Raw genomic sequence first — 24,054 nt, 5'->3', positions numbered from 1 at the left:
CCTTATGCCACAATGTAGCTTCTTGGGTGTGTCAATCATTCAGCTTGTCCAATGCAAACAACCGCAGGTTTTGTCGTCAGCCGCGATCTCCCCTCTCACTCGATTTCACTGTGGCAAGACTGGCTACACCCACCACGCTTCGCCTGTCTTCGTCATCAGCTTCTCCCGCCGATCAGAGACACATCTATTCTATAAGCACGCTCTCGAGCGACCCGCGAGCACTCTACAAGGTTCTCACACGTCGGAGAAATAAGATAGACAGAGAGAGAGAGAGGGAGTGTGAGCGCATGGAATGGCAACAAGGAATGGACAATCGGAGTAGTCTATGATATTTTCATGTAGGCAACTGCTTATTCCTGATGTTAGTGTCGTTATTTATACGGCGAAGAAAAAACACTCTCGTGGGGAATTAAAAGACAGGACCGAAGGCGTTATACTTGGAGCGTCACCTCAAGCACTTCTTCTACGAGAATTATCCTGACATACAAATTTCTCTGATTGACAGACGACAAGTTACACAGGAGTCCTTGGTGCATTCTTCTTAACCACTCCATCCGGAGTTTAGTTTTCCTCATCGCCTGTCAAGACCTCTTGATGTTTTAAGTGTTTATCATAACTTAACCATACATTAGGTTTTTCAGCTTTGGAGAATATTGCACTAAGTCTTTGCACAAATATGATTTAATAGTCCGCCAGTGTCATTTGGGATTATAGTCTTAAGTGCCACAGTTGACTTTTCAAAAGGATTTCACTCTTCAGAAGGAAAACACCCCTTTCTTTTGGACTTTGAGGGGAAGACAACCTCTTAACATTTTCAAGAGCTACGCATGCTGATGGCGCAACGGGTAACTTCAATTTTTCACTTATTATTTCTGTGCAATTTGCAAGGCATGTAATTCCAGTGTTAATATTTTAAATTTTACAGTGGTTCTCCAGACTCTTATAGCCTTAATGTGTTGCATTCGTTAATGCGGCCTGCAGCTTCTCAAAAGTCACCGTACCTCTCCTGAACTTCTCTTCCAGTACGATGAGCTGGCCCACTACGGGGGCGGAATGGACGGTGTCGGGGTTCCGGCGTCCATGTACGACCCACACGCTCCTCGGCCTCTACCTCAGATCCATCACTTGAACCACGGACACCCGGCCCACGCCAACCAGCACTACGGGGCCCATGCACCCCATAGCCTCATGTCCAGCAGCATGGGATCCCCTGTCAACGACGCTCTGAAGAGGGACAAAGATCAAATATATGGGTACGCGTAAAATGCCCTGATAATATCATGAAGGACATCATATTATAAATATTTGATGTAGTGTTTTGTAATATTGATTTAAAGTCTAGTATCATTATCCACGTTATTGTGTATTGCTATGCCTATGTTGGGTTACATATTTCCGACCAGTTATGTAGCCCTAAGTTAATCTAACCAAGGAAGTTGCTTGTGTGTTATTTATTTAGGGTCATTTTCAGAACTCAAACAATGCAAGGTGTGCAAATGTGTGCAAAACCGTTGTCATAGTGCCAGCCAGTTTATTTGGCCAGCAAATAGTATGCGTATAGAAATGCGTTTGAGGTATCCTAAACGGTAATCAATAACACAATTTTCCATCCTCAGTCATCCGTTATTTCCACTGCTCGCTCTTGTGTTCGAGAAATGCGAGCTGGCCACATGCACGCCCAGGGAGCCCGGAGTGGCAGGCGGCGACGTGTGCTCCTCAGATTCCTTCAATGAGGATATCGCCGTCTTTGCCAAGCAGGTCGGTGTCAGTCAGTCAACGGACCACATTAATTGCCCTCGCCTGTTTGTAAATGGCTTGTGATGTGATAAGCATGCCTGCACTGTATACTGACCCCCTACTTTTAACTGGCATTGATCGATTGCCCCACATGACAGGCATGCTGAGTGATTTATGAGTAAAGTGTTTTCTTAAATTAAACGAGTGGCCTGGCTTGGCCAGTAAATTAAAACACGTGGCCATGTGTGTAATTGTTATAGCATGTATTTGTAAATCTAAACACCAAAATCATAGCCCATGCTATTTCTGTTGTTATAGATACGTGCAGAAAAACCGTTATTTTCGTCAAATCCAGAGTTGGACAACTTGGTAAGTGTGTTATGATTATTATGTAATCATTGTTATGCCTATATGAATGCTGTCCTCAGCTAAACTCATGTGAGGGCTGCTCTTAAAGAAAAAAGACTGAGGGTTTTTTTTGGTCCTTTGCTATCAATTGCGTGAATTGATTTGCCCAAGGCAGCCTTAAAGCACTACGCAAGGACATATTTCCGGCCCAATAGCAACGATTTAAACGAGGGGAAGCCATACAAAATAATGCCTGGGCGTGTGTATTTTTGTATTCTTTATGTAAAAAAATATTTGTTAAATGTTTCAGGTTGAAATTGAAAGTGCAAGTGATCTGAATCGATCTATGGATCAACTTGCTAATATTTCCCATTACTTCTTTTACATGTAGATGATTCAATCGATACAAGTGCTTCGATTTCATCTTCTGGAATTAGAAAAGGTAAGCGGATGTTCAAGGTATTAAGCAAGGCGCACACATCGTTTTTTTTTTAACACCAACCAGAAGTTAGTTATTAAGAAAATGAGTATTAGTATTTTACTACATTTTCCATTGTTTAAATTAAATCATGCTTATGATGACAGATTAGCATATAAAACATATTTCTTTTTCCAGGTGCACGAACTTTGTGATAACTTCTGCCATCGGTACATAAGTTGCTTAAAGGGGAAAATGCCAATTGATCTAGTGATTGATGATCGAGATGGATGCAAGACCGATTTTGACGACATCTCAGGATCATCCACAAATCTAGCAGATCACGTGAGTGTTTCCCTTTCCCCAATGTTAACCGTTCATCAAGGACACAATGTCAGAACAGACATTTAAAAAAAAATAAAATAAAACATCTTCTTAGTTACTGGTGGTTCTGGGGACATTTGTTGTTTCGTCCAGTATTTTTTTGTGCTCTATTTCCATTTAAATATTTTTTTTGCCCACATTCTGGACAGTCTCTTTCTCTCAATTTAAGTAGTCCTGCTGTAAAGTCATTTTTACATCCTCTGAGACCTGCTTTGAGGTTTTACCTCATCCACCTTTTTCAACAAATTCTTTGGATTTTGTCATGGAGTAAGGTTGTGTTACTAAATAGAAAACACAAATGTAATTTTACTTAGCTTACTTAGCTCTTTATGTTTTTATATATAGTTTCTCCTTTTCTGACAAGAAACACAAAAATATTCTTATCTATTCTAATGAAAAATGTCTTGACTTGAACCAATTGTTTGGTTTCTCTTTAACACTAACTTCAATGGGAAACATTTCTTTAGGATAATTACAGTGATGGTAATAATGATAACATTGTCACTTTAAACAACCGTGATGATGATGATGATGATGATGATGATGATGACGTTTTGCTTGGTGAAGGGGCCAGGTGGCAGTGCTCTGTTTGTCCCTTTCTTCCTCCCGTCCTTCCCTCTTAAGGCTTCTGATGATCTGTGTTTTATTTGCACGTGAAAGCTGCATTGTCTTTGAACTGATTGTATTATTATTGTCAGTGGGGAGGGGGGTCTTTGTAAACACAGCGCACCATAGTGGGTCCCTTACAGTTGCACTTCCCTTGACCAACCGCCCTCCCCCTGGAACTCAGTTAAAAAAAATAATAATGAGGCTACGTAAAACTTTAAGTGTTTTATAGGATGTGTCTGACTTCCATTACAAAGCCAGAGAAGAGAACATGGCTGCAGTCTTTCGGTCGATTTTTAAAGAAAATTAGGAGTAAAGTTAAAACTTTATTTAGGGTAAAGTTAAGGTTTGAGCTTTTGGTTTGATAAAATGTCAAATGTTCTTTCTAGAAAATGCCGGGCTCTGCGCTGATTAACAAGTTACGTGGGTAGAGCAAAAAAAAAAAACACACGTCACTCGTCACCTTTTCTGGTTCAGAAGCCAAAGGAATATTTATTGCCTCCCTCCAGGCCTCTGCCAAATGTCTGCACTCTCCCTTCCCTTAACTCTCTCCTGTGTTTGCTCTCAAAGACGTATTCAACCGCTGAATCATGCGTGCAGTGGATTACTGTGTATGTGTGTAGACACACACACAGAGAGAGAGAGAGAGAGAGTGGGAGAGAGAGAGAGAGAGAGAGAGAGAGACACACAGCTGTGTACGCGACTGAGAAACCTGGTCTTAGTGAATGTGAGCCAGAGGGAGGGAGCTGGTTATCGGTGCCTGATCCTGAGGCACATTCTCAGGCAGTGCATCATCCGCCTTGTTGTCCTATGCAATAGCTCATGGATCCCTTGTAGTTAGGCGATGGAAAGCTCTAGAAAAACAATCTTTTTTGTGGCAGACCAAAAAAGGGGTGTGTGGGGGAAGGGGGGGCAAAAGTGCACTGAATTTATGTGTGTGCTTACGTCCGCTCATGATGTGGGGAGCATTTGCGAAGGCGGTGCGTGCGATTCTTAAGCCGACTGGCATTTTTACAGCCCTGTGATGGCTTTACCCAGTAGTGTTTATGGTCCTCCTGTATTGGTCATCTTAAATCCAAAGCTCTTTTCAACCTGGACTCGCTGCAGCTGTTGATGTTGCCTCGTTGATGTTGCCTCATGGTCATAATATAGTCTTTTTAGGAACTGCCTTTCCAATTTGTCAATTACAGCCAGACATTTATTAACTATTTCCTCAACAAAAAAAGTTTTGTTTACTGGAATCGTCTCAAATGAACTGTTTTATTTGGCAGTTTAACTGAATGCTGCATTCGAAACTGTGTCATTCCACATTTTGTAATTTACCCATTTTCCCATATTGGGTGTGATTCTTCTTCTTTTTGTTTTGTGAGGAAGGATGCAAATGAGCTTAATAAAGAGACAGAGAGAGAGAGAGAGAAAGAGAGAGAGGGGTGAGCACCTTTGTGGATGTCCCATGGAGACAAGCACACTGTTTTCTAATGAGGATTCAGTGAAGGGCACGCATTCATGCCGCTCTGCATTGTTGCGATGCTTATTCTGGAGGCTCTCAGGGCCCCCTTATCTGATCGCCATCCGGCAAACAGCTGACGCTAAGAGCCTGAAGAGGGAGGCCGACTGTTTGTCTTCGGCTTGAGCCCGTCTAAGTGCCCTCGCCCCGCGCCCAGATAAAACAGCCCCATGCCCGACACAGGAGCCTCACATTTACCAGTCAGACACCGCTGCAAGAGGAAGGAGAGACAGAGACAAGCAGAGAGAAAAGAGAGAGGGAGAGACAGAGACGAGCAGAGAGAAAGAGAGAGAGGGAGAGAGTCAGAGAGCAGCGACTGTACTGTGTACTGTACTGTACGATTGAGCCATCTTCGCTTCCTATCTGCACGTCTCTCGTTTCCGAGACCCTTCTCGCCTTCTCTAGGCCGGGGCACGGCTGAAATCTCCTCCGTAAATCTCCTACCAGTTGAGAGGGGCAGCAGTTGAGCTCAGGGAAAATGGTAACTTGTGTGTTTTTTTTTGGTTGTAAGCGGGTGGCGGTGACAGTTGCATTAGCATACGTTGCTCTCTGTTGGGTGGGTTAGATTGTGTCGATGGTCATGCTGCAGTTTGACTTCTTTAGGGGTGCATCAGTGTGCCTGTGTGTCGCTTCACTGGTTCTGTGTGTGACGTTTTGACGTCTTTCTTTTCCAGCCAGTTTTTCCAGTGTCTTTCAGCCTCTAGTTTAACAAATGTGTACTGAAAAACAGTAGGCAGTGCTGTCTAACCAAATGATCAGTTTGTTTGAAATAATGCAATTTAAAATGCGGTTCATAATGTAATCACTGATGATATCAATTTTTCCTTTTTTCATGTCGATTCATCCACCTTTGGTCGTTGGCACATGGGGATCTTCTGGTGTGTGTGTGTGTGTGTGTGCACCTCAGAATCCCGCAACATGGAGAGATCTGGATGATGCGCACTCCACACCATCAGTGGGAACCCCAGGGCCCTCAAGCGGGGGCCACGCATCTCAGAGTGGAGACAATAGCAGCGAACTCGGTAAGGAAAAAAATATTGTTTCTCTTTTTCCTGATTTTTGTGCTAAATGTAGTAAATAGAATTTGTACTTCAGCAATTTCTGAAATTTAGTTTGGATGGGTTGTTGTGTTAAAATGTCCTGAATTTGTTGTTAATTTGTCTTAAAAATTAGATGCGGATAGTCATTGTCTATAAAGTGAAAAATTAAATTTGGTTAAATCTAATGACTGATTGCTTGAGAGTGGACAGATTCTAAACTGTGAATTCTGTAGTGGAATTGTAAAAAAAGAATATTTATAAAGTAAACATTTAAACAGTAAGAACTGGCACGGCCTTGTCTTCTGATGACTTGTGGTGACTTGATGAACCTATCAGGATCAAAGTGCATGTTTTGGCCCCTTTTTGAAGCTGCCTGTGATCAAAGAGGCCAAGCTGAAACATGCCCTCTCCATAACCCCTACATTTGCCTTTTGTTTTCCCCACATTAGCATTTCTGTTTTGTTAAGCTGTGTGAGCTAGCTGTGGCTAGAGGCTAGCTAATTAATTTCACCACTTCTACTGTAACCTTACCATTTGGCACCAGTGGAAGTGTTTGGCTCTACAGGTCCACAGGTTTTGTATTTGTTAGAGGATAGGTTGTGTGTTTTTTTATGACTTGTTTTTGTTTTTCCCCTCTCACTGCTGCAGTAAAAATAGAGTTAAAAGCAGTGTTCCACTCTCGGTCCATCAGGCAACAAAAGCCAAGGCACCGAGAGGAACAATAGGAGGATGCTTTGCACGACAAGAGAAATTCAGAGGGAGAAAAGAATTGCGATGCACACATTCTCTCTCTCTGTCTCTCTCTCTCTCTCGCTGTCTCTCTGTCTCTCTCTCTCTCTCTCTTTTGTTCTCTCCCCTTCTGTAGAGGAAGGGATCCCATCCCTAACTTTTTAGCAGCTAGTGCACTCACTGTTCCTCATTGTCTCCGCTGTACAAAGTGAAACCGTGTTTCTGTACTCAGAGATATGTGTGGTATGAAGGCATTTGGGGGTGTTGGAAATGCGGACTGTGCCCAGCAAGAGAGAGGAAGAGGCATGGGGTGAAAGGGCTTTTTTTAAACAGCAGCGGGGTGCGAGGCTGGGTCCACGGCCTTTTGACCTGGGGGTAAGGGGGGGGTGTGTGTGGTGTGCTCACAGGAGAAGGGGAAGGAGGGTGGGTGACCCCCGCCAGGCCTGAAGGACAGGGACACTTTAAATACGAGTCACAAAAGAGTGGCTAACCCCGGCATGATCAGAGGCCGGACTCGCCACTGGGGAGATCTGAGGGCCAGCCTACCTGCTGCTTCTCCTGGGGTCTCTTTGGCTTGTCCCTCTCCCCCTGCTCCTCTTTATCATTCAAGAGGTGGTCAAAGTAAACGCTTTTAGCATCGGAAGTGAAAAGAGGGGAAGGTGGGCTGGAGGGGTAAGGGGGGGGGGGGGGCGGGTTGACGTCAGCAGCCCTCAGTCGAGTTCAGAGGCAGTTCGGAAGGGGGGGGGGGGGGGGGGCTGCTTCAAAAGCACCTGCTAGCGTTAGGGGGGCTGCTTTTGTTTTACACACACATACACACCCATGACCCACCCACACCCATACACTCACCCACTGGGTCCTGCGCCGGTGAGGTCCCCGTGTTGCCTTCAGGCTGAGGGAGAGCTGCAGAGCCTATGCACTGGCTTCCTGGGACGAGGGGTGGACTTTCTTCCCATGGAAACATCATCGGTGGTTTTCCTGTGGTCAGTTGTGTGGTGGTGACAGTATCTATGGTTACACAGCCCCTCAACCCTCCCTGGCTTCTCTCTCTCTCTCTCTCTCTCCCTATCTCTCTGTCTCCCTCTCTCTCTCTCTCTCTCTCTCTCTCACTTTCTGTCCCTCTCTCTCCCTTGTGGCTAGTGGTTTCTGTTTTCTCAATCAACGGTTACATCATTGATTAGAAGTTGTGTGTGTGTGTGTGTGTGGGGGGGGGGGGGGGGGTGGTGAGCTAACAGGGATCGAGCTATGCCAAACATTTAAGAGCGGGGGTTGCAGTGTCAGGGGGGGGGGGGGGGGAAGGAATGCCCATCACAAAGGCCAAAATAAAACAAAGAGAGAAGAATGAGAATCTTCTGCCTCTGCACACTCCTTTACAAGTTAAGAAAACAAATAAAGAAACAGGAAATCAGCTCCTTTCAGCCTCTTTTCTCCAGAGCCAGTTTGCGGAGGAGCGCAGATAATACCTCTCTCTCCAGCACATGGCACTGCATCATGATGCCACAGACTGTAGTAAACAAGCCTTTGGAAGTGCACCCCGGTACCCGTGTGGTGGGGGGTGTTGTGGCGCCGTGTGTGTTGGCGTGTTGTTGGCGTGTGTTGTTGACAGAGTCAGGTGCATTTTCCAGGCCACGCGACTAGCGGGATAATTACCATATCTGTCACAGCCTGTGGAGTGAGCGGTGTGCGATGTAAAGAAGCATCCCCGGTGATAGATTGAGGTCGCGACAAGCTCATTAGACAGGCAGAGAGGGTGCGCCCGCGCTCAGCACGCTGGGTGGCACTTATCAGGTCTGCTAGCCTCCGTCTCCTACGTCTCCAGGACATCTTGCCACAGGCGGCACAATATTGTAGCTACAGCACTACCAGTGCTACCTTACCCTGCAGACAACATGGGGGGGGGGGGGGGGGGGGGGGGGGGCAGAGGGGGGCTGGCGGAGGGGGAAAGCCTCTATCTGACACACAGAACATCACTTTACCCCTCTACTGAGGAACACTCTCAGGTTCCCTGTGACATTACACACATGAGACACCAATCTATTTTTTATTAGAACGGCATCATAATGTGTGTTGTCCTGTGTGTGTGCATCTTGAGAGGAAGAGAGAGAGAGAGTGGAAGGAGCAGAGGAGGAGGAGGAGGTGGTGGTTGTGTGGAGAGAGGCTCTTCTCCATATCTTAGGGGTGCTGTTTTTTCCCCCCTTACTGCCTGGGGGCACAGTCCAGCCTTGCCTGAGGCGGTGGCGGCCCCCCTCTGCGTCACACGCGAGAGAACAGGGGAGAGAGAGAGAGAGAGAGAGAAAGAGAGAGAGAGAGAGCGGCCGGTCGGCCGGCCAGCAGGCCATGGGCTGGCAGAGAGAGCCCTCCCCAGCCGCCCTTCCAGAGTGCACAGTCACACAGGCTGGATGGGCCGAGTTGCCAGGGAACAGTCAGAAGCGATTAGCGTCGGGGAGGATCTGCCCTGCGGCCTTCCCTCTCTGGAGCACCGAGAAGGGAGATGGTGGGGGGGGGGAGGGGGGGGTGTTACTGTGGCTCCTCTGCAGATGTAATGAGGATCTTTCTTTTTTTCTTCCTCTCTTTCTTTCTGACTCTTTTTGTCTTTCTTTCTTTCTTTCTTTTTCTTTTCATTGTTTCTTTCTCTCCTTCTTTTTATCTTTGCATCTTTTTTTCTTTCATTTTTTTTGTCTTTTCTGTCTCTCTTCTATTTCTCATGACTTGATGTTCTTTAAGTTAATGTCAGTTGAAAATCCTTTACTCTTTACGTTTTAAGCTTTGATGAAACAGAGCTGATCATGATGAGCAAATGATGCATGATTTGCTGTGTACCTCCAGTGTTATTTTCTAAATAACAGAGTTGCATATGTATAATGTCAGAAAGGTCTCAATTCGGCTAGAGAAAAGTCCGTATTGAACCACTAGCGCTTCCAAGTAAGGCCTACATAAATAAAGTTACAAAACTATTTTTTACATGCGAAAAAATATCTGACATGCTTTCAAATGTCGGACGTACTTCGTGGATCTCCTCACATTTTAAGACAGAAGTAAGAGCGTAGTTATATGTTCAGACATGGGACATGTTCTGTGGATGTTTGTATATAGTGCAGGAGAGAGGACAGAGATATCTGGCCTGTCCTTGACTTGATTACACCATCATCCAAGCCCAAAAGCACCCCCCCCCCCCCCCCCCCCCGCCCCCCTGTCCCCGTCTTAAATCCCCCCCCCATGCCCCCTTGCCCCATCCAACTCCGCCCCTGCCGATTTGAATGTCATTATTCATTAACTGAAATATTTATGCGTGAATATGGTGCATATAGGCTCCCTTTGATTGATGCATCGCCCAAAACAAGGAGACATGCCAGGGTGAGTCTTAAGAAGAGTAGGGTTCCTGTCACGCCCTCAGGGAGGAGGAGGAGGAGCCTCTCTGATGCATTATTCACACGCCCGCCGGCCAGGCTTTCAAGGCATCTACGCCCGCAGGGCACGAAAAATAACCATGACTGTTAAAAGTAAATCATCTCTGCTGATGCACAATTAATGGTGGGATGAAAAGATAGAAAGGAGAGAGAGAGAGAGAGAGAGAGAGATGAGATGGAGAGATGGATGGAGAGTAGATGGAAAAGAAAAAGAGGCACACGGATAGGGAAGAAAGAAAGTGCTCTGGTGTTAGAAGGACCTCCTGTCTGGGTGCAAGGCCCCATGCAAGTTTCCCTGCCGACATCAAAACAAGGTCAGGTGGTGAGTAGTGTTAGGGTACAGATCTATGAAGGTCTTTCATATGCTTCCCATACATAGAGAGAGATAAGAGTAGTGTTAGGATACAGATCTGTGAAGGTCTTTCATATGCTTCCCATACATAGAGAGAGAAAAGAGGGTACAGATCTGTGAAGGTCTTTCATATGCTTCCCATACATAGAGAGAGAAAAGAGGGTACAGATCTGTGAAGGTCTTTCATATGCTTCCCATACATAGAGAGAGAAAAGAGGGTACAGATCTGTGAAGGTCTTTCATATGCTTCCCATACATAGAGAGAGAAAAGAGGGTACAGATCTGTGAAGGTCTTTCATATGCTTCCCATACATAGAGAGAGAAAAGAGGGAACGGCTGGAGTGAGAGCAGGGGCTCTGAACCCGGGTAGGAGCTTGTTCTGGTACCGACCTGGCTAGGATGTGGTGTGGATCCGCCAGTTCACCGGCCTATCCCTCACGGACTCACAGATTTCACTACAACAGCGTGGAGGCAGAGACTAGCTAAGAAGTGTCTTAACCCATAACAAGGGAAGCTGTGTTGTGGTTCACCATTTTACACCATCTCGTAAAGTCTGCCTCTGTGTTTCAGTTATTTATTTATTTATTTATTGTTTGTTTGTGTGTTTTTTTCTCCTTCTTCGCCGTCTTCCTCTGCCCTTTTCTTCTTCCCGCGTTTCACTTCTGAAGAGAAAAACCCTTTTACGCTCTCTCGCCATCAAGCAACAAGCGAGCACGCACATCAAAAAATTGCCCTTGTTATGTTCCCGTTACGAGTCTTACACGAGGCCGCATTATGTCAGTCGCTCAGGCTCGACGTTCATTACCTCACGTCAAACACGCCGCTCACATCGCATTAATAAGACGAGAGTGTGGAGCGCTAACCATCGCTAAGCAAGAGGCCTGGAGAGAACGCCCATTTTCCATCCCATCCATCCTCTCTTTCTCTCTACTCTCTCTCCCGTCTCTCTTTATCACCCCCTTCATAGGGCTACACTAGAAAAAAAGGGGGGGGGGGGGGGGGGGGGGGGGGGGGGGGGCAGGGTTGGGGGTTTGGCGGAGGAATGATTTTCGCTTCTTGTGGGGGGGTGTTCCGGCACCCTCGCAACTTGCTTGGCCCCTTCGGTGTGCGTTTGTTGTGATGTGGAGTGATGGCGCCATATCAACAGGGCCTATTCCAGAGGTGACCTCTCTCTTACTCTCTCACTCACACACTCTCTCTCTCTCTCTCTCTCGTTGGCTGTTGTTTACCTCAGGAGACGGTCTAGAGAACAGTTTGGCGTCGCCGGGCACGGGCGACGAGGATGACCAGGACAAGAAGAGGCAGAAGAAGAGAGGGATTTTCCCCAAGGTGGCCACAAACATCATGCGAGCATGGCTCTTCCAGCACCTCACGGTAAACAATGCTGCCTCGCGTATGGTCCAGCGTCTGTCTCTCAGTTTTAGGGTCTTCTTCACCTAACGCCTTTGTTTGTGTATGTGTGTCTCCATCCCTCTGTTTCTACCTCTTCTTTCCCCCTGCTTCTTTATTTTGCCTCATTCTCCATCTTCATGCCCACTATTTTACAAAACTTTCGGAATTTGTTTCTTTCTATCTTTCTTTCATGTCTTTCCATCCTTTTTCTTCTCCCTTTCTATTCTGTTTTTTCTTTCTTCTGTCCTTTCTTTCTTTCTTTCTTTCTTTCTTTATTCCATCTCTCCTCCCTCTCTGAACTCCATCCTCCAGCGTGACGCGTTCCATTCTGTCACTCTAGTGGCTTCTGCCTCATGATCCAGGGGAAGGGTAGCGGAGACGCTTATCTATTCCTGTCCCCCTTCCTCCTACGCTTACAGAGGAGCGTGGAAGAACTAAACCTTTAGGTGCCCTGAAATGATGCCCAAAGCTTATGGCCAGAGCAGGAAGTGATCCTTCGAAAAGGAAGCACCTTTTGCTTTTTAGTTTTAAGCATCTGCGCTGCTATTAAACACTTACCATATTACTGTCTCGGTCTGAGTAACACCGTCCATCCCATTATCTGCAAAAACATAGCACTGGTGCTCACTCCCTGTCCATTTCCTTCTCTCTCTGTCCCTCTATGTCTCTCTCTCTCTCTCTCTCTCTGTCTCTCTCTCTCTCTGACTCTCTCTCTCTCTCTCTCTCTCTCCATCTCTCTCTCTCTCTCTCTCTTTTTTTTTTGGAGGGAACCTGGTCTCAGATGGTTTGTTGAATGGTGCCGGGCCGTTGAAAGGCCCACACAGGTCTTGTACACCACAGTAATCCCTTCCCTTTTCTGGCCCACCTTTAGATTCTCCCCACAAAAAAGGGGGGCTAATTGAATTATCCCCTCTCTGTTCCCCGGCCCTTTTCACTCTAATTTGTTAGACAGAAGTGTGTTTTCCATTGCAGGATGTGTTGCTGAAAAGTGAGTGAGGGGACTCTGTGCACCCCTGAATGGCCCATTGCAACACCCAGGCGATCAAGCATTCATTTGGGGGTCTAGGGAGAGCTGAATGGAGCGGGATTACGTTTTGTCTGACTCCACTATGAGCTACGGAGGCGAGGCTAGGGGTGCGGGGTTGCTTTCAACATATGGTCTTAGCCCCGCTGCTTTTGTGAACTATTCTGAGGTTTAGTCGAAAGAACTAACCCCCCACACCCACACCCTCCCTCCGCCTCCCACCCCAATCTACGAGCACCATCTCCTTAAATAACCCCCCAAAAGAAAAATAAACTTGGGTGTGTGTGGGTGTTTAGGTTCAGATTAACACAGGTTTGTGTCACACATTAAAGGGGTTGTCCTCCACTCTCATGCCAGTGTAAGGAGAATGATGATGAGCCATGCATAATTAGGATTGGTTACAGTAATGCAAATCAGACCTCAGTGGATGAGAAAAGACAGAGAGAGAGAGAGACAGAGAGCCCAATTCAGAAATGCATTATTTCTTTTCTCCTCTGCCTGTATCATAAGACTAAAATAACTCAAAAAGCTTAAGGATAGAATATATTCTATACAAAGGGGCCTGGAATGAATATAGCTCTTCAGACCAGTACATTGCTGTAAAATTGATAGCTAAAAAATCGTTCATTAGAGGGTTTCTGTAATGCTGAGATACTGAGACTACTTAGTATGCTGTTCTTGGCGATTTCCTTGATGAAACCACCAAAGGTTTCTCGTTTTCGTCATCTTACATACTTGGAAGGATGTCTGCAAATGTATTTGTTGGCTCACAGAAGCGACATGACCGTGGTGAAATTCCATCTTTTTTTTATTTCCACCCTCCGCTACAGTTAGTTACTTAACACACCCGTATGCTCCTTACCGTGATCAAATAAACACAATACGGAAAACAAATGCTGAGAAACACACTGGTTTCTGGGATCAGATGGAGTGGTATGTTAGGTGAGCCGAGCCGCCATTGGTGGAAGTCTCCGTGGTGTTAGTTTAGTCGCCGGGGTGCAGGGAAAGGGGGCGGGGCATAGCATCATCCATCATTCCAGTGACAGGCTCCAAGCTGGGAGGCCATCATTAGTGGCGGAGCTGGGCTTTGTCACCCTATGTGTGTGTGTGTGTGTGTGTGTGTGTGTGTGTATGTGTGTGTGTGTGTGTGTGTGTGTGTGTGTGTGTGTGTGTGTGTGTGTGTGTGTGTGTGTGTGCGTGTGTGTGTGTGTGTGTATGTGTGTGTGGGTGTGAGAGCAAGGGAGAAGGAGAGAGAGAGGGAGAGAGAGAGAGAGAGAGAGAGAGAGGGAGAGAGAGAGAGAGAATGGCCCCTGTTTAAAACGGAGTGCTCAGAAGCTCATCCCTCACCGGTGACCGCAGGAGGTGGCTACGGCCCTGACAGCGCCAAAATGGGCGCACGCCCACGACCCCGTGCTCGGAACACCGTCACCTCTGTCTGCCATCTGCCACCCCCAACACCCCCGAACAACCCCCCCCCCCCACCCACACACACACACACACACACACACACACACACACTACACCACCAACCCCCTCCACCCTCCTCCCCAGGGTCACACAAGGCTCGGGGGCCGGGGCCATGGTAGGGCAAGCCCCATTTGGGGCTACGACAAAGCCCTCCATTGTCCTCCCATTGTTTTTTATGTATCATTCGTCAAATAATGTCAAATAATGTCAAATAATGTCAAACAATACCACACGCTCTCAGCCAATGGAGCGCCGGGACACGGCCGTAGCCGCGGCAAGCATATGTGAAGCCTGGAGCGAGAAACGGAGACGGAGAGAGAGAGAGAGAGGGTGTGGATAGAAGCCTGTCACCGTGGCCACCGATGTCATTTCCTGAGACCTGTTCTTCTCAGCTGCCAAAGACTCGGTTTCCGCTCCTTTGATACACTGATTGCGTGTTATGTTTTTGTGGGCCAGAGAGTAGCATAGTTGTTGAGATTGTCGAGGAGGCATTATTTGGAGCGGGGCACTTTATCCTGACGTGGTTCTCCTTTTTCTTCTCCCCCCACAGCACCCATACCCTTCGGAGGAACAGAAGAAGCAGCTCGCTCAGGACACCGGCCTCACCATCTTACAAGTGAATAACTGGTGAGTGACCTTTGAACTTGTGACCCTTCCTTCACAGCTACCCTCCAACCTCCCCTCGCCTCCTGGTCTTTTATCAGCTTTTATCATGGCACACATTCTCTCACCCACACACACCCCCTCACCCACCCACTTGGCCCTCCCACACACACACCCAGAGCCCAGAGTCAAAAGGCAGTGTTACTGCTGCTACATAAGCCTCTTATGAAGAGGTCATTCACAGACCAGAGACCCGGATATCAATGAAGCTACTATCAGTGATCCTAACAGAGACTTCATGATAGAGCCAATGGCTGCAGTTCTGAAGAAAAACATCGTGTGTTATCTGGAAACGGTCAAGCAACTGGTATCAGTGTTGGTATCATTCTCAAGTAGAAAAAACAAAACAAACAAAACAACTTTATGTATCTTGAGGCTTCATGGGTTTTGGCATCCATTGTTTGCCATTTTTACTGGTAAGAAAGTGTCTAAACTGACCCTTTATTGAGGAAGAAAAAAAAGCTTAGTTGTGGAAATTTATGTTTAGACATTATTATATCACAGACTTTTTTCTAAGATAGCTCTCCTTAAATTCTCCAGTGACTCAATTTATGACCTTGTAATGAATTTCAAAGATTGGAGGCTGAATAGTAAATCACACAAATGAAAATAAAATCATCAATGAAATGGCAAGTTAACTGTAACAACTGTACGTATCAGTGAATGATAAAACACACAGTAATTTCCACGTAGCATTAAACAAGCCTGCCATGGTCGAGTAACCTTTGTCAAGTCTTCACTGAAGTGTCTGTCTTCTGGTAGAGACGCAGCGTGCTCTTCCCTTAGAAAATGAGTTATTTGAGGAGCCTAGGAGCTGTCTAGCCCTCAGGCCATCAATGTATTTAATAACCATTTTATAATGTGAGCATTAAGCTAAGTTCACTGAGGGTGCCGTATGGTAATGAGGTAAAGGTCTCTGTCTGAAGCGCAATAACCCCAAAGGTCTAAGGTAGCAGGTCTGCGGTTGAAGAAGCATTATTCGATTGACATTAAAGACTTCCCGAACTGTGGTTGAATAAATAAATTGAATTGTATGACTCAATAATGTTCTCTTGTATCTACCCAGGTTCATCAATGCCAGAAGAAGAATAGTCCAACCAATGATTGACCAGTCCAACAGAGCAGGTAATTCCTTTTTCTCTGATAAGCCCACTCTGTTGGCTTTGCCCAGTTCCTGCCAAATGCGCTCTCTAAATACCCACATTTGTATTGATTTTAATTCCACTGGTCTTTACTCCTGCAGTAACCCAGGGGTCCGCGTATAGTCCTGACGGCCAGCCCATGGGGAGCTACGTCCTGAGTGACCAACAGCACATGGGCATTCGACCTGGTGGTAAGCTCATCCCTTTTTTATTACAAGTCTCAACTAGTTTAAGGTCCTAGATTATAATCAGTTACACATTTCCTCAAATTCACCTCAAATCTCCTCCCGTTCTTTTAACTGTCTGTGGCTATACCTGTTAATGGCCTTTCTTAGGTATAGCCATCAGGACTGGCTTCTTTTGTGGATGTTCACTTTTCACTTTCACTTTCACTTTAATGTGCCGTATGTGTTCTTAATGTGGGCTCTGGCTGTGTTTACAGGACCGATGGGAGCCATGGGGATGAACATGGGGATGGATGGACAGTGGCACTACATGTAAACCCTCCCTCCACCCTTCCCAAGCTCCATGTGAGGACCTGGTGGAGTACGTATTGCCTCGATTACATTTTCAATCTCCCCAGCATTACTCTCTTCTTCTCCTCCTCCTCCTCCCCCTCCTCCTCCTCCTCCTCCTCCTCCTCCTCCTGCTTCTTCTTCTCTGCCATTTATACCCGCATACACTCTATTCTATTATATATATTTCCTGAATTCCTCCCTATTTCTTTCTCATCTCATGGCCTCCCTGTCTACCTCTCCACTTTCTTTCTTTTCCTTTTTTTTCTTTTATTTCGTGTGGGCACACACTACAATCTTATTAAGAGTCTGGTAATCCTCCCACGTGCCCCCCCCCCCCCTCCCCCCCCCCTGCCGCCTTCCCCTTCCCCCCCAACCCACACCTCCAGCCACCACTACCACCACGAGCACCACCGAATCTCCCACCCACCCCCCCTCCCCAACCATTCCTATCAGTCGGCTCGGCATTGCTGACAGTTCACAAATCAAGACGTATGGGCCGCCAGAGGCACCGGGCCATGGAGAATTTTATTTAATACCCACACTGCACTGCTCAATGAGCCACAGTATAATGACACTTACCTTGATTAATAGGGCTCTTTATATGTAAATAGGTGCTGCCTTCGTTTCTGCCGTGCCCTCCTCCTCCTTCCTGTTCCTCCCGGTGCTGGAGCTGGAGCTGGAGCCGGTCGCTAGCGTAGGCCCTTCCTGATCATAATTCTCGGCATTGGCTAATGAAGTCCCGAGATCATGGGGAAGAGAGCGGCACAAGGCCCCCGTTTTAATGCAGACGCATAGAGACATCATGTGCTCATCCTGGATAAATGCAGACTAAATCATTTTCGCAGACGATTGAATCGTTGGGTCGTTTTTATTGGATTATCATTGACCAGTTACTGTAATGGCCTCATTCGCCAGGGATGTTTTGCGCCACCTAATTTGATCTTTGGCAACACCATATGCTGATTGTGTCGCTAAATTATCACAATCATTAAAAGCTGTGTTTTTTGGCGTACGCAGTGGCCCATTCAGTGATGAGCTATTCACCACTGGCCTGCACTGAAGCTATCTACAGATGTGAGCTTTGTTTGAACAGTTGGGCTGGAGTTCAAGACGTGTTAATCTACTGCAGTCCGCTGCCATAACCGGCTTACTGAAGCATTATATGATTACACCTGTGAATAAAAAAAGTATTCTGTGGGCCGTTAACCCCATAATAGCAATTGTAATGTAAGCTGTGCCACCCATTCTACCATCAATATCAACATCTATACTCACATACATCCTTATGCCATCCATACCTACATGTATATATCCACATACCATAAGGGCATACCTTGCATTCTTCAGATATAGATGTATCAGACATTGTGAAAATGTCCACTGTACCCATACATGGATGGTTATGGGGTAACATATCAGTAGCATTTTTCCTGTGTGCATTTTATAACATTAGTGGTTATGATGTAACACCTCAATGGCGTGCTTCCTGTGTACAGTGTTTAACATAAGTAGCTATGGAGCAGGGTGTCTAACTACCGTACGTCTGTTTGGTTCCAGGTGTCCGTGGTTCCCCTCAGGGAAAGCTCCTCCCACCGTGGCAAGTGGCCCATTGAGAAGCCAGATCATCTCGTCACGACCTCCGCCGATTCGACCAAGCTCACAGTCAGTCACTTTCTTCCTGGAGCACAGCGGCAGACTTGACCCGTGTCCCCACTTCCGCTCCCACCTCCACGGAACCACCACCGGACCACCACCGGCCCTGGAGCCCTTCCCGTCCACTGACCCCGCTCCTCACTGTCTCGTCTCTGGGCCCAGCAAGAGGACCCCTCCCTCGCTCCCTCCCTCCCTCCTTCCATCTTGCCTCCTCTCCGTTGGACATTCACAGCTACTGCAGCAGCACAGAGCCCAGCTAGTAGCCATAAGCGTACAAAACGTGTAAAAAGAGAAGAGAAGACTTTTCACTATGAAAATATTCCCTCAGAAAAGAGGAATGAAGGATGAAATGACCTCTGGCGATTATTTTGAAAAGGAGGATTTCTTCTGTTTTTTGTTTTGTTTTGTTTAGTTTTTTTGTTCCCTTTTAAATTATTTATTTATTTTTTTACTATAAGACAGAGCATGAGGACCAGAATTTCCTTGCACTTTTTTTCTCGACCACAGACCAGCTAACACACAGCAAGCTCTCTTTCTCTCGATCTCTCTCTCTATCTCTCTCTCTGCTTGACCTCTTCATTTTTTTATCTCACACACACACACACGCACACAAACAAAAACAATGATACCCACAGTCACACTCACATACACTCTCTTAAGGGAACCACTGTGGAATACTAAAAGAAATGCCCCAAAATGTATGATAAATGTTAAAAGTGACCTGTGTTTCTTTTTTTGAATGTGCATATATTGTTTGTAAAATATAATAGCCCTTAGAATTTCTCCTCTATCCAACCCTGACAAAGGACTAACGTCAGACCGCAGAGATGGCATCACTGTTGTCTCGAGAGGACTTGTGTGTAACTGTATTGCCCACACGCAGGATTCACACTTTATTTTGATATTGTTTGGTTTTGTTTCTGTCTGAAAAAAAGTTAATAGACAGCCATTGTGACAGACAGGGTACTGATGGACTAAAAGTGTAGCTAGCTTGGGCTAGTCATGTCAAAGAGGTCCAAATTTGAGAACTCCGTGAGAATTAAAGTAAATGGTGAAATGCTTGGGAGATGTGTTAGTATTGATGTACATTTTTATCCGTTCAGTCTAGTTTTATTTGATCGTTCTGTCAGTTAAATGTTTGTTGATGTCAACTCCTCCTCCCGTCACTGCACACGCTCTTTTTATTCTCCCTCGGCAAAGAGAGTTTGTCTTTTAAAAACATATTTCTATGAATCCATCTGTGATTTTTTTCTTGTAATAAATACTTCGTTTTACATACTGCGGATATCTTTTGGTGCTAAACGAAACGGTGATGCGATTTTGCCTCATTCGAAACTTACAACACCTTCAACAAATAAAAGGAGGCTGGCGAATTGTGTTTCTCATGCAAGGGGACAGTAAAGTAAATACAATATTAAAAAAATAGCCCATGACAATTTTGTGACCCATTTACGCTCATGGTAAATTAAACTCCCGTCACTTTCGAAATTAATTGGCAGGCTGATTCGCATGTCTAAAGGCATAATGGGGGGAAAAAACATAAATTACTAAATGTTTTCTCTTTTCGGATATTCAGCCTTAATGGTCATGTAAAAACAGTAATGTTGAGATAAGAAAAACAGGCCATTTTCCGTTCCGTTTTCCTTGCTTTGTAAAATACCAAGGCGGATTTGAAATAGCAGCGCCCCAGTGGTTTGTGAACATCACTATGCGGGGAAAAATTCAGTTTCAGCAGACACTGTAGGTGCTTTTGTCAGACTCAAGCTGACGGACATGATGAATGAGAAAGGAAAACTAAAATAAGACACGTAGATTTAAAATTAACCAAAAATAACACGTCATTTTACATTCCTGCAGCTAGGGTCCTTTCTAACGGTGCATGAGTTACTGTATCCTCGCCAAATTAGGCCTACATCGGATGAGGCCGTTTTAAAAACGAATTATCCGATTTGAAGCAGACAATTTCTCAGTTATACATATAAGGCAGCGCAAAGGCCTAAGAATACAGAAGATTCATTTATTTAAGAATAATTCCATTAGGACCTTTAGCTGTGCCATAGGCTTATCTGGTTTTAGGTTCTTTTTGTTTTTCAGGTTGTGAATTGCCACCCACTTCCAATCTGCTTTCCACAAGGAAAAAAAGTGCCGCATATCGGTGATCATTTATCAATGTCAGCTGCATAACGATCTTCTGTGCAGTATTGATGAGAGGAATTACATTAGCGCTAAAGGAGAAACCCATAGGCACAAAGAAAATGTGTGCAATAACGCCAGGGCCCATGTGTTATGCTTTTTCTCCCCTATAATGCAATTATTTTCTGTTCTCTTTCTTTCTCCCTTTTTCTTTCATTTTTTTTTCTTTCTGTGCGTTTTTTTTTCATAGACTTAGATTAAGGCCCAGTTTCACCCACGAAGACAAAAGCAAATTTGAAGTCGTCCAGTTACATAGTCTGCATTTTTATATATATAAGATGGAGAAATAACCTCTCTAAATTAAGTAAAATGGACATTCTTCTCAATTTTAAAATAGCTTACAGTTTTATTATTTGTATTATTTGCAAAACGAAATGGCATGACTAATTAAAAGTTATAACATGCGCAATTAACGCTTGGTCCATTGTCACGTAATATGTTCGCTACGTCCAAGTGATGGCTACACAGGGAGCCGCTAATAGATTAAAATAGAATCTAACGACCCTTTTTATTTTATCCTTAACATTTTCAAAGTTTATGTCAAAAAAAAATGTAAATAGTGAATTCCTCTGTCTGTTATACCCGCGCCTATAATAACCATAATTGAATTAATGATCATAATAATCATAAAATAGGGTATGTCAAGAGAATACTTTTGAATTTAAAAGGGATGGGTGACACAATAAAACCACAAGAAAGTGGGGTCTCATTTTTGTATCGGATACCATTAGTGATGTATTTACATTAACACAACGTTAAACCAGTGTTTAAAAGCCGCCTGGATTACTTAAAATGCTTATTATTCGGCCTATATCTATTTTAAAAAATTCTGAGCTTAATTTTGCATTAGGCTATTTTGATATGAGCAAGATACGAGCTGCACCATAATGTAAAATCCTTTCCATAGGCTATTCGAGTGTATTCCGTTTCAGTATAATGCATGCAGGCTATTTAGATGCACAGAATCTCAAAGTATGGCCTCGGTAGCGGTCCCTGAGATAAATGTGTTTTGAAGGCTGCCGGAAACCAGCGCATATCTACATGAAATATGGGTCATCGTTCCCGCAGTATACAGAATCACGTGGGAGCAGCGGTCCTCTTTGGAAGCCCTTGCAGTCACGGGCTTACAGACCATGGTGAAGAACACTGACCCTGGCCGTGTTGTCAACTGTCTGCCCGTGGGATGCATGTACAGAGCACATCCATCAGTCATACTGGCAGGTATTGATCATCATGTCTTAAATTTACATTGATATTTACTTATTTTTGTCTCACATAGGAGGCAAGCCCTGTTTTCTTTCTTTCTTTCTTTCCCTGTCTCTCTCTCTTTCTTTTTTCGTTCCCTTTTTTCCTTTTCTTTTCTTCTTTTGTGCATTTTTTTATCGTCTTGTCTGTCCTTTGATCATGTAATTTTCAATTACTGTCATTGTGTAAGGTCTGCTTATTCAAATATGCATGCCAGTCCAAGTCTGTCCACTTGACTGACAGAAAAAAGTGTGTGTGTGTGTGTGTGTGTGTATGTGGGTGAGAGATAGACAGATAGATAGAGACAGAGAGAGAGAGAGCGAGAGAGAGAGAGAGAGAGAGAGAGAGAGAGAGAGAGAGAGAGAGGGGGGGGGAGAAAGTGAAAGACGTTCATTTCTACTGGAGTTCCTTTCAAGAAGAGACACATCATGTGTAGGCTGCTGCTTTTGAGACCCTATTCCAGCAGGAGGGTAGTCATGTGGTCAAAACCATGGAGATGGACAACAAGACCATAATAACCACAGCATGTTCCCAACACGGCCACCATTATCACCATGGATACCTGCTGCCCTGCATAAGCCATGTGATTAATGCAAAAACAGTTTTCTTTTATGGTGAACATGACAGTCATTCAGACTAGCACACTATATAGTTGCACCAAATACACACGTCTCCATTGTGGGAGTCTGAGTGGCAGGCCAAGCTGAAACAGCTGAGTTGAGATTGTCAAACTCAATCTGCTCTGTGTATATCTTTTTTCTCCCTGAATCTCAAGGCGGTCATTCGGCGAGCTGGAATGCAGTCGATGGATGTTTATTCCCCTCGTTGCAAGGCTGTCTGGGAGCGATGGCTGTTTAAATTTGGGATCGGGGGCAAAAAAAAATCAGGTGGAGAGGCTGGCGCTAGGCAGACTACTCGTCAGATTTATTTACAGCAATACGTGCGCCAGGAGGTCAAAGGGCAAAGTTGAGTAAGGGGCCAACAGAAGAGCTCAGTGGATTCTTGCACTGATTGCCGTGTTTAACATGCCTGGACCCTTGAGGCAGGGTTTCCCAGCGTCTTTATAAGTCTTCTGATACTTTGTGCTTATAATATAATAATAATGTGTGTGTGTGTGGGTGTGGGACTGTGTGTGAGCGTGAGTGTGTGTCTGTGTGTGTGTGTTTGTGTGTGTGTGTGTGTGTGTGTGGGTGTGGGACTGTGTGTGAGCGTGAGTGTGTGTCTGTGTGTGTGTGTTTGTGTCTGTGTGTGTGTGTGTGTGTGTGTGTGTGTGTGTGTGTGTGTGTGTGTGTGTGTGTGTGTGTGTGTGTGTGTGTGTGTGTGTGTGTGTGTGTGTGTGTGTGTGTGTATGGTATTATGACTTCATACTGGAAAATTTGCCTCTGGAATTAGTAATGTACTTACTTTTCTAAAGTATATTTACTTTTATAAAATGCCGTCATCTTGAGATTTTTTCTGTTGGGAAAAAAAGACAATGCAAAAAAAAACACACAATTTGACACCAGCGATACCACACATTTTATTATATGCAATACCAAAATCAACAATACCAAAATAAATAAACAAACAAAAACAAACAGACAAATAAAGACTGGTTTGGATGGAAGGAGCCTAGTGTTTTCTCCGTTCTGACGCCTCCAGATTTCACTTCCATTGAGGATCATCTGGAGCCGGATCTGGACAGTCACGCTGGACAGTGGGCTCGTAGTACCGGTCTGAGCATGGGGGAATTGAAGTGACACATGTCGGTCCAGGTTTTTTCACCTGACAACATCATTTTCACTTTTCTACAGATGCCTGACAACCACAGACGCCTTTCTTGCTGCACATCGCAGGGCCCTCTGATAACTGCTTGTGACGACTTATTTACTTACAGCGCACTGAATCTGTGAACGACCTCAGATGCTTTGGTGATGGGGGGTGCTGTTGTGTTTGCCATGTCCATCAATAGCAAAACTTCATCTTGTTTCTGAAGAGTTGAGCAGAGGTACCATCCACTACCAACTTCTCTTTTGTCAGACAGTCATCAATATTTTTTAAATGTCAAAATGAAGTGGAAAGCTATTTGAGAGTTATTGAAAGTTTTTTCAGTGTGTCTTTGTATTTGCGTACTATTTATCCCTGTGTAGCTTAAATGGCACTGTGTTCAAGGACCTATTTATCAAGATATGTTTACATTAGCAAGCAGGGTAAAACCTAATTGCTACCATGTGTGAACCTGTTTAAACGGAC

The 24,054-nt window shown here is 45.1% G+C and overlaps 1 protein-coding gene across 2 annotated transcripts; it reads left to right on the top strand.

Annotated features, from left to right (window-relative positions):
* Window positions 1-827: 827 nt before the first annotated feature.
* Window positions 828-16,714, top strand: meis2b (Meis homeobox 2b; the record flags this gene model as incomplete). Of its 2 annotated transcripts, XM_080831900.1 has the most annotated exons (12): window positions 828-845; window positions 1,024-1,253; window positions 1,617-1,758; window positions 2,056-2,106; window positions 2,477-2,527; window positions 2,702-2,848; window positions 5,908-6,022; window positions 11,760-11,899; window positions 14,959-15,035; window positions 16,138-16,196; window positions 16,315-16,404; window positions 16,656-16,714. In XM_080831900.1, 12 exons carry the CDS (start codon window positions 828-830, stop codon window positions 16,712-16,714), a joined length of 1,179 nt encoding a protein of 392 aa, XP_080688026.1. The 2 variants fall into 2 exon arrangements, with proteins under 2 accessions (XP_080688026.1, XP_080688027.1); XM_080831901.1 differs by lacking the exon at window positions 828-845 and having other exon boundaries at window positions 1,030-1,253; window positions 16,294-16,404.
* Between the last annotated feature and the right edge of the window lie 7,340 nt (window positions 16,715-24,054).

This window comes from Sprattus sprattus (genome assembly GCF_963457725.1).
Source record: "Sprattus sprattus genome assembly, chromosome: 2".
NCBI classification, from domain to species: Eukaryota; Metazoa; Chordata; class Actinopteri; order Clupeiformes; family Clupeidae; genus Sprattus; species Sprattus sprattus.
Note: the sequence above shows the minus strand (reverse complement) of the source record. Positions and strands in the feature narration are given on the sequence as shown.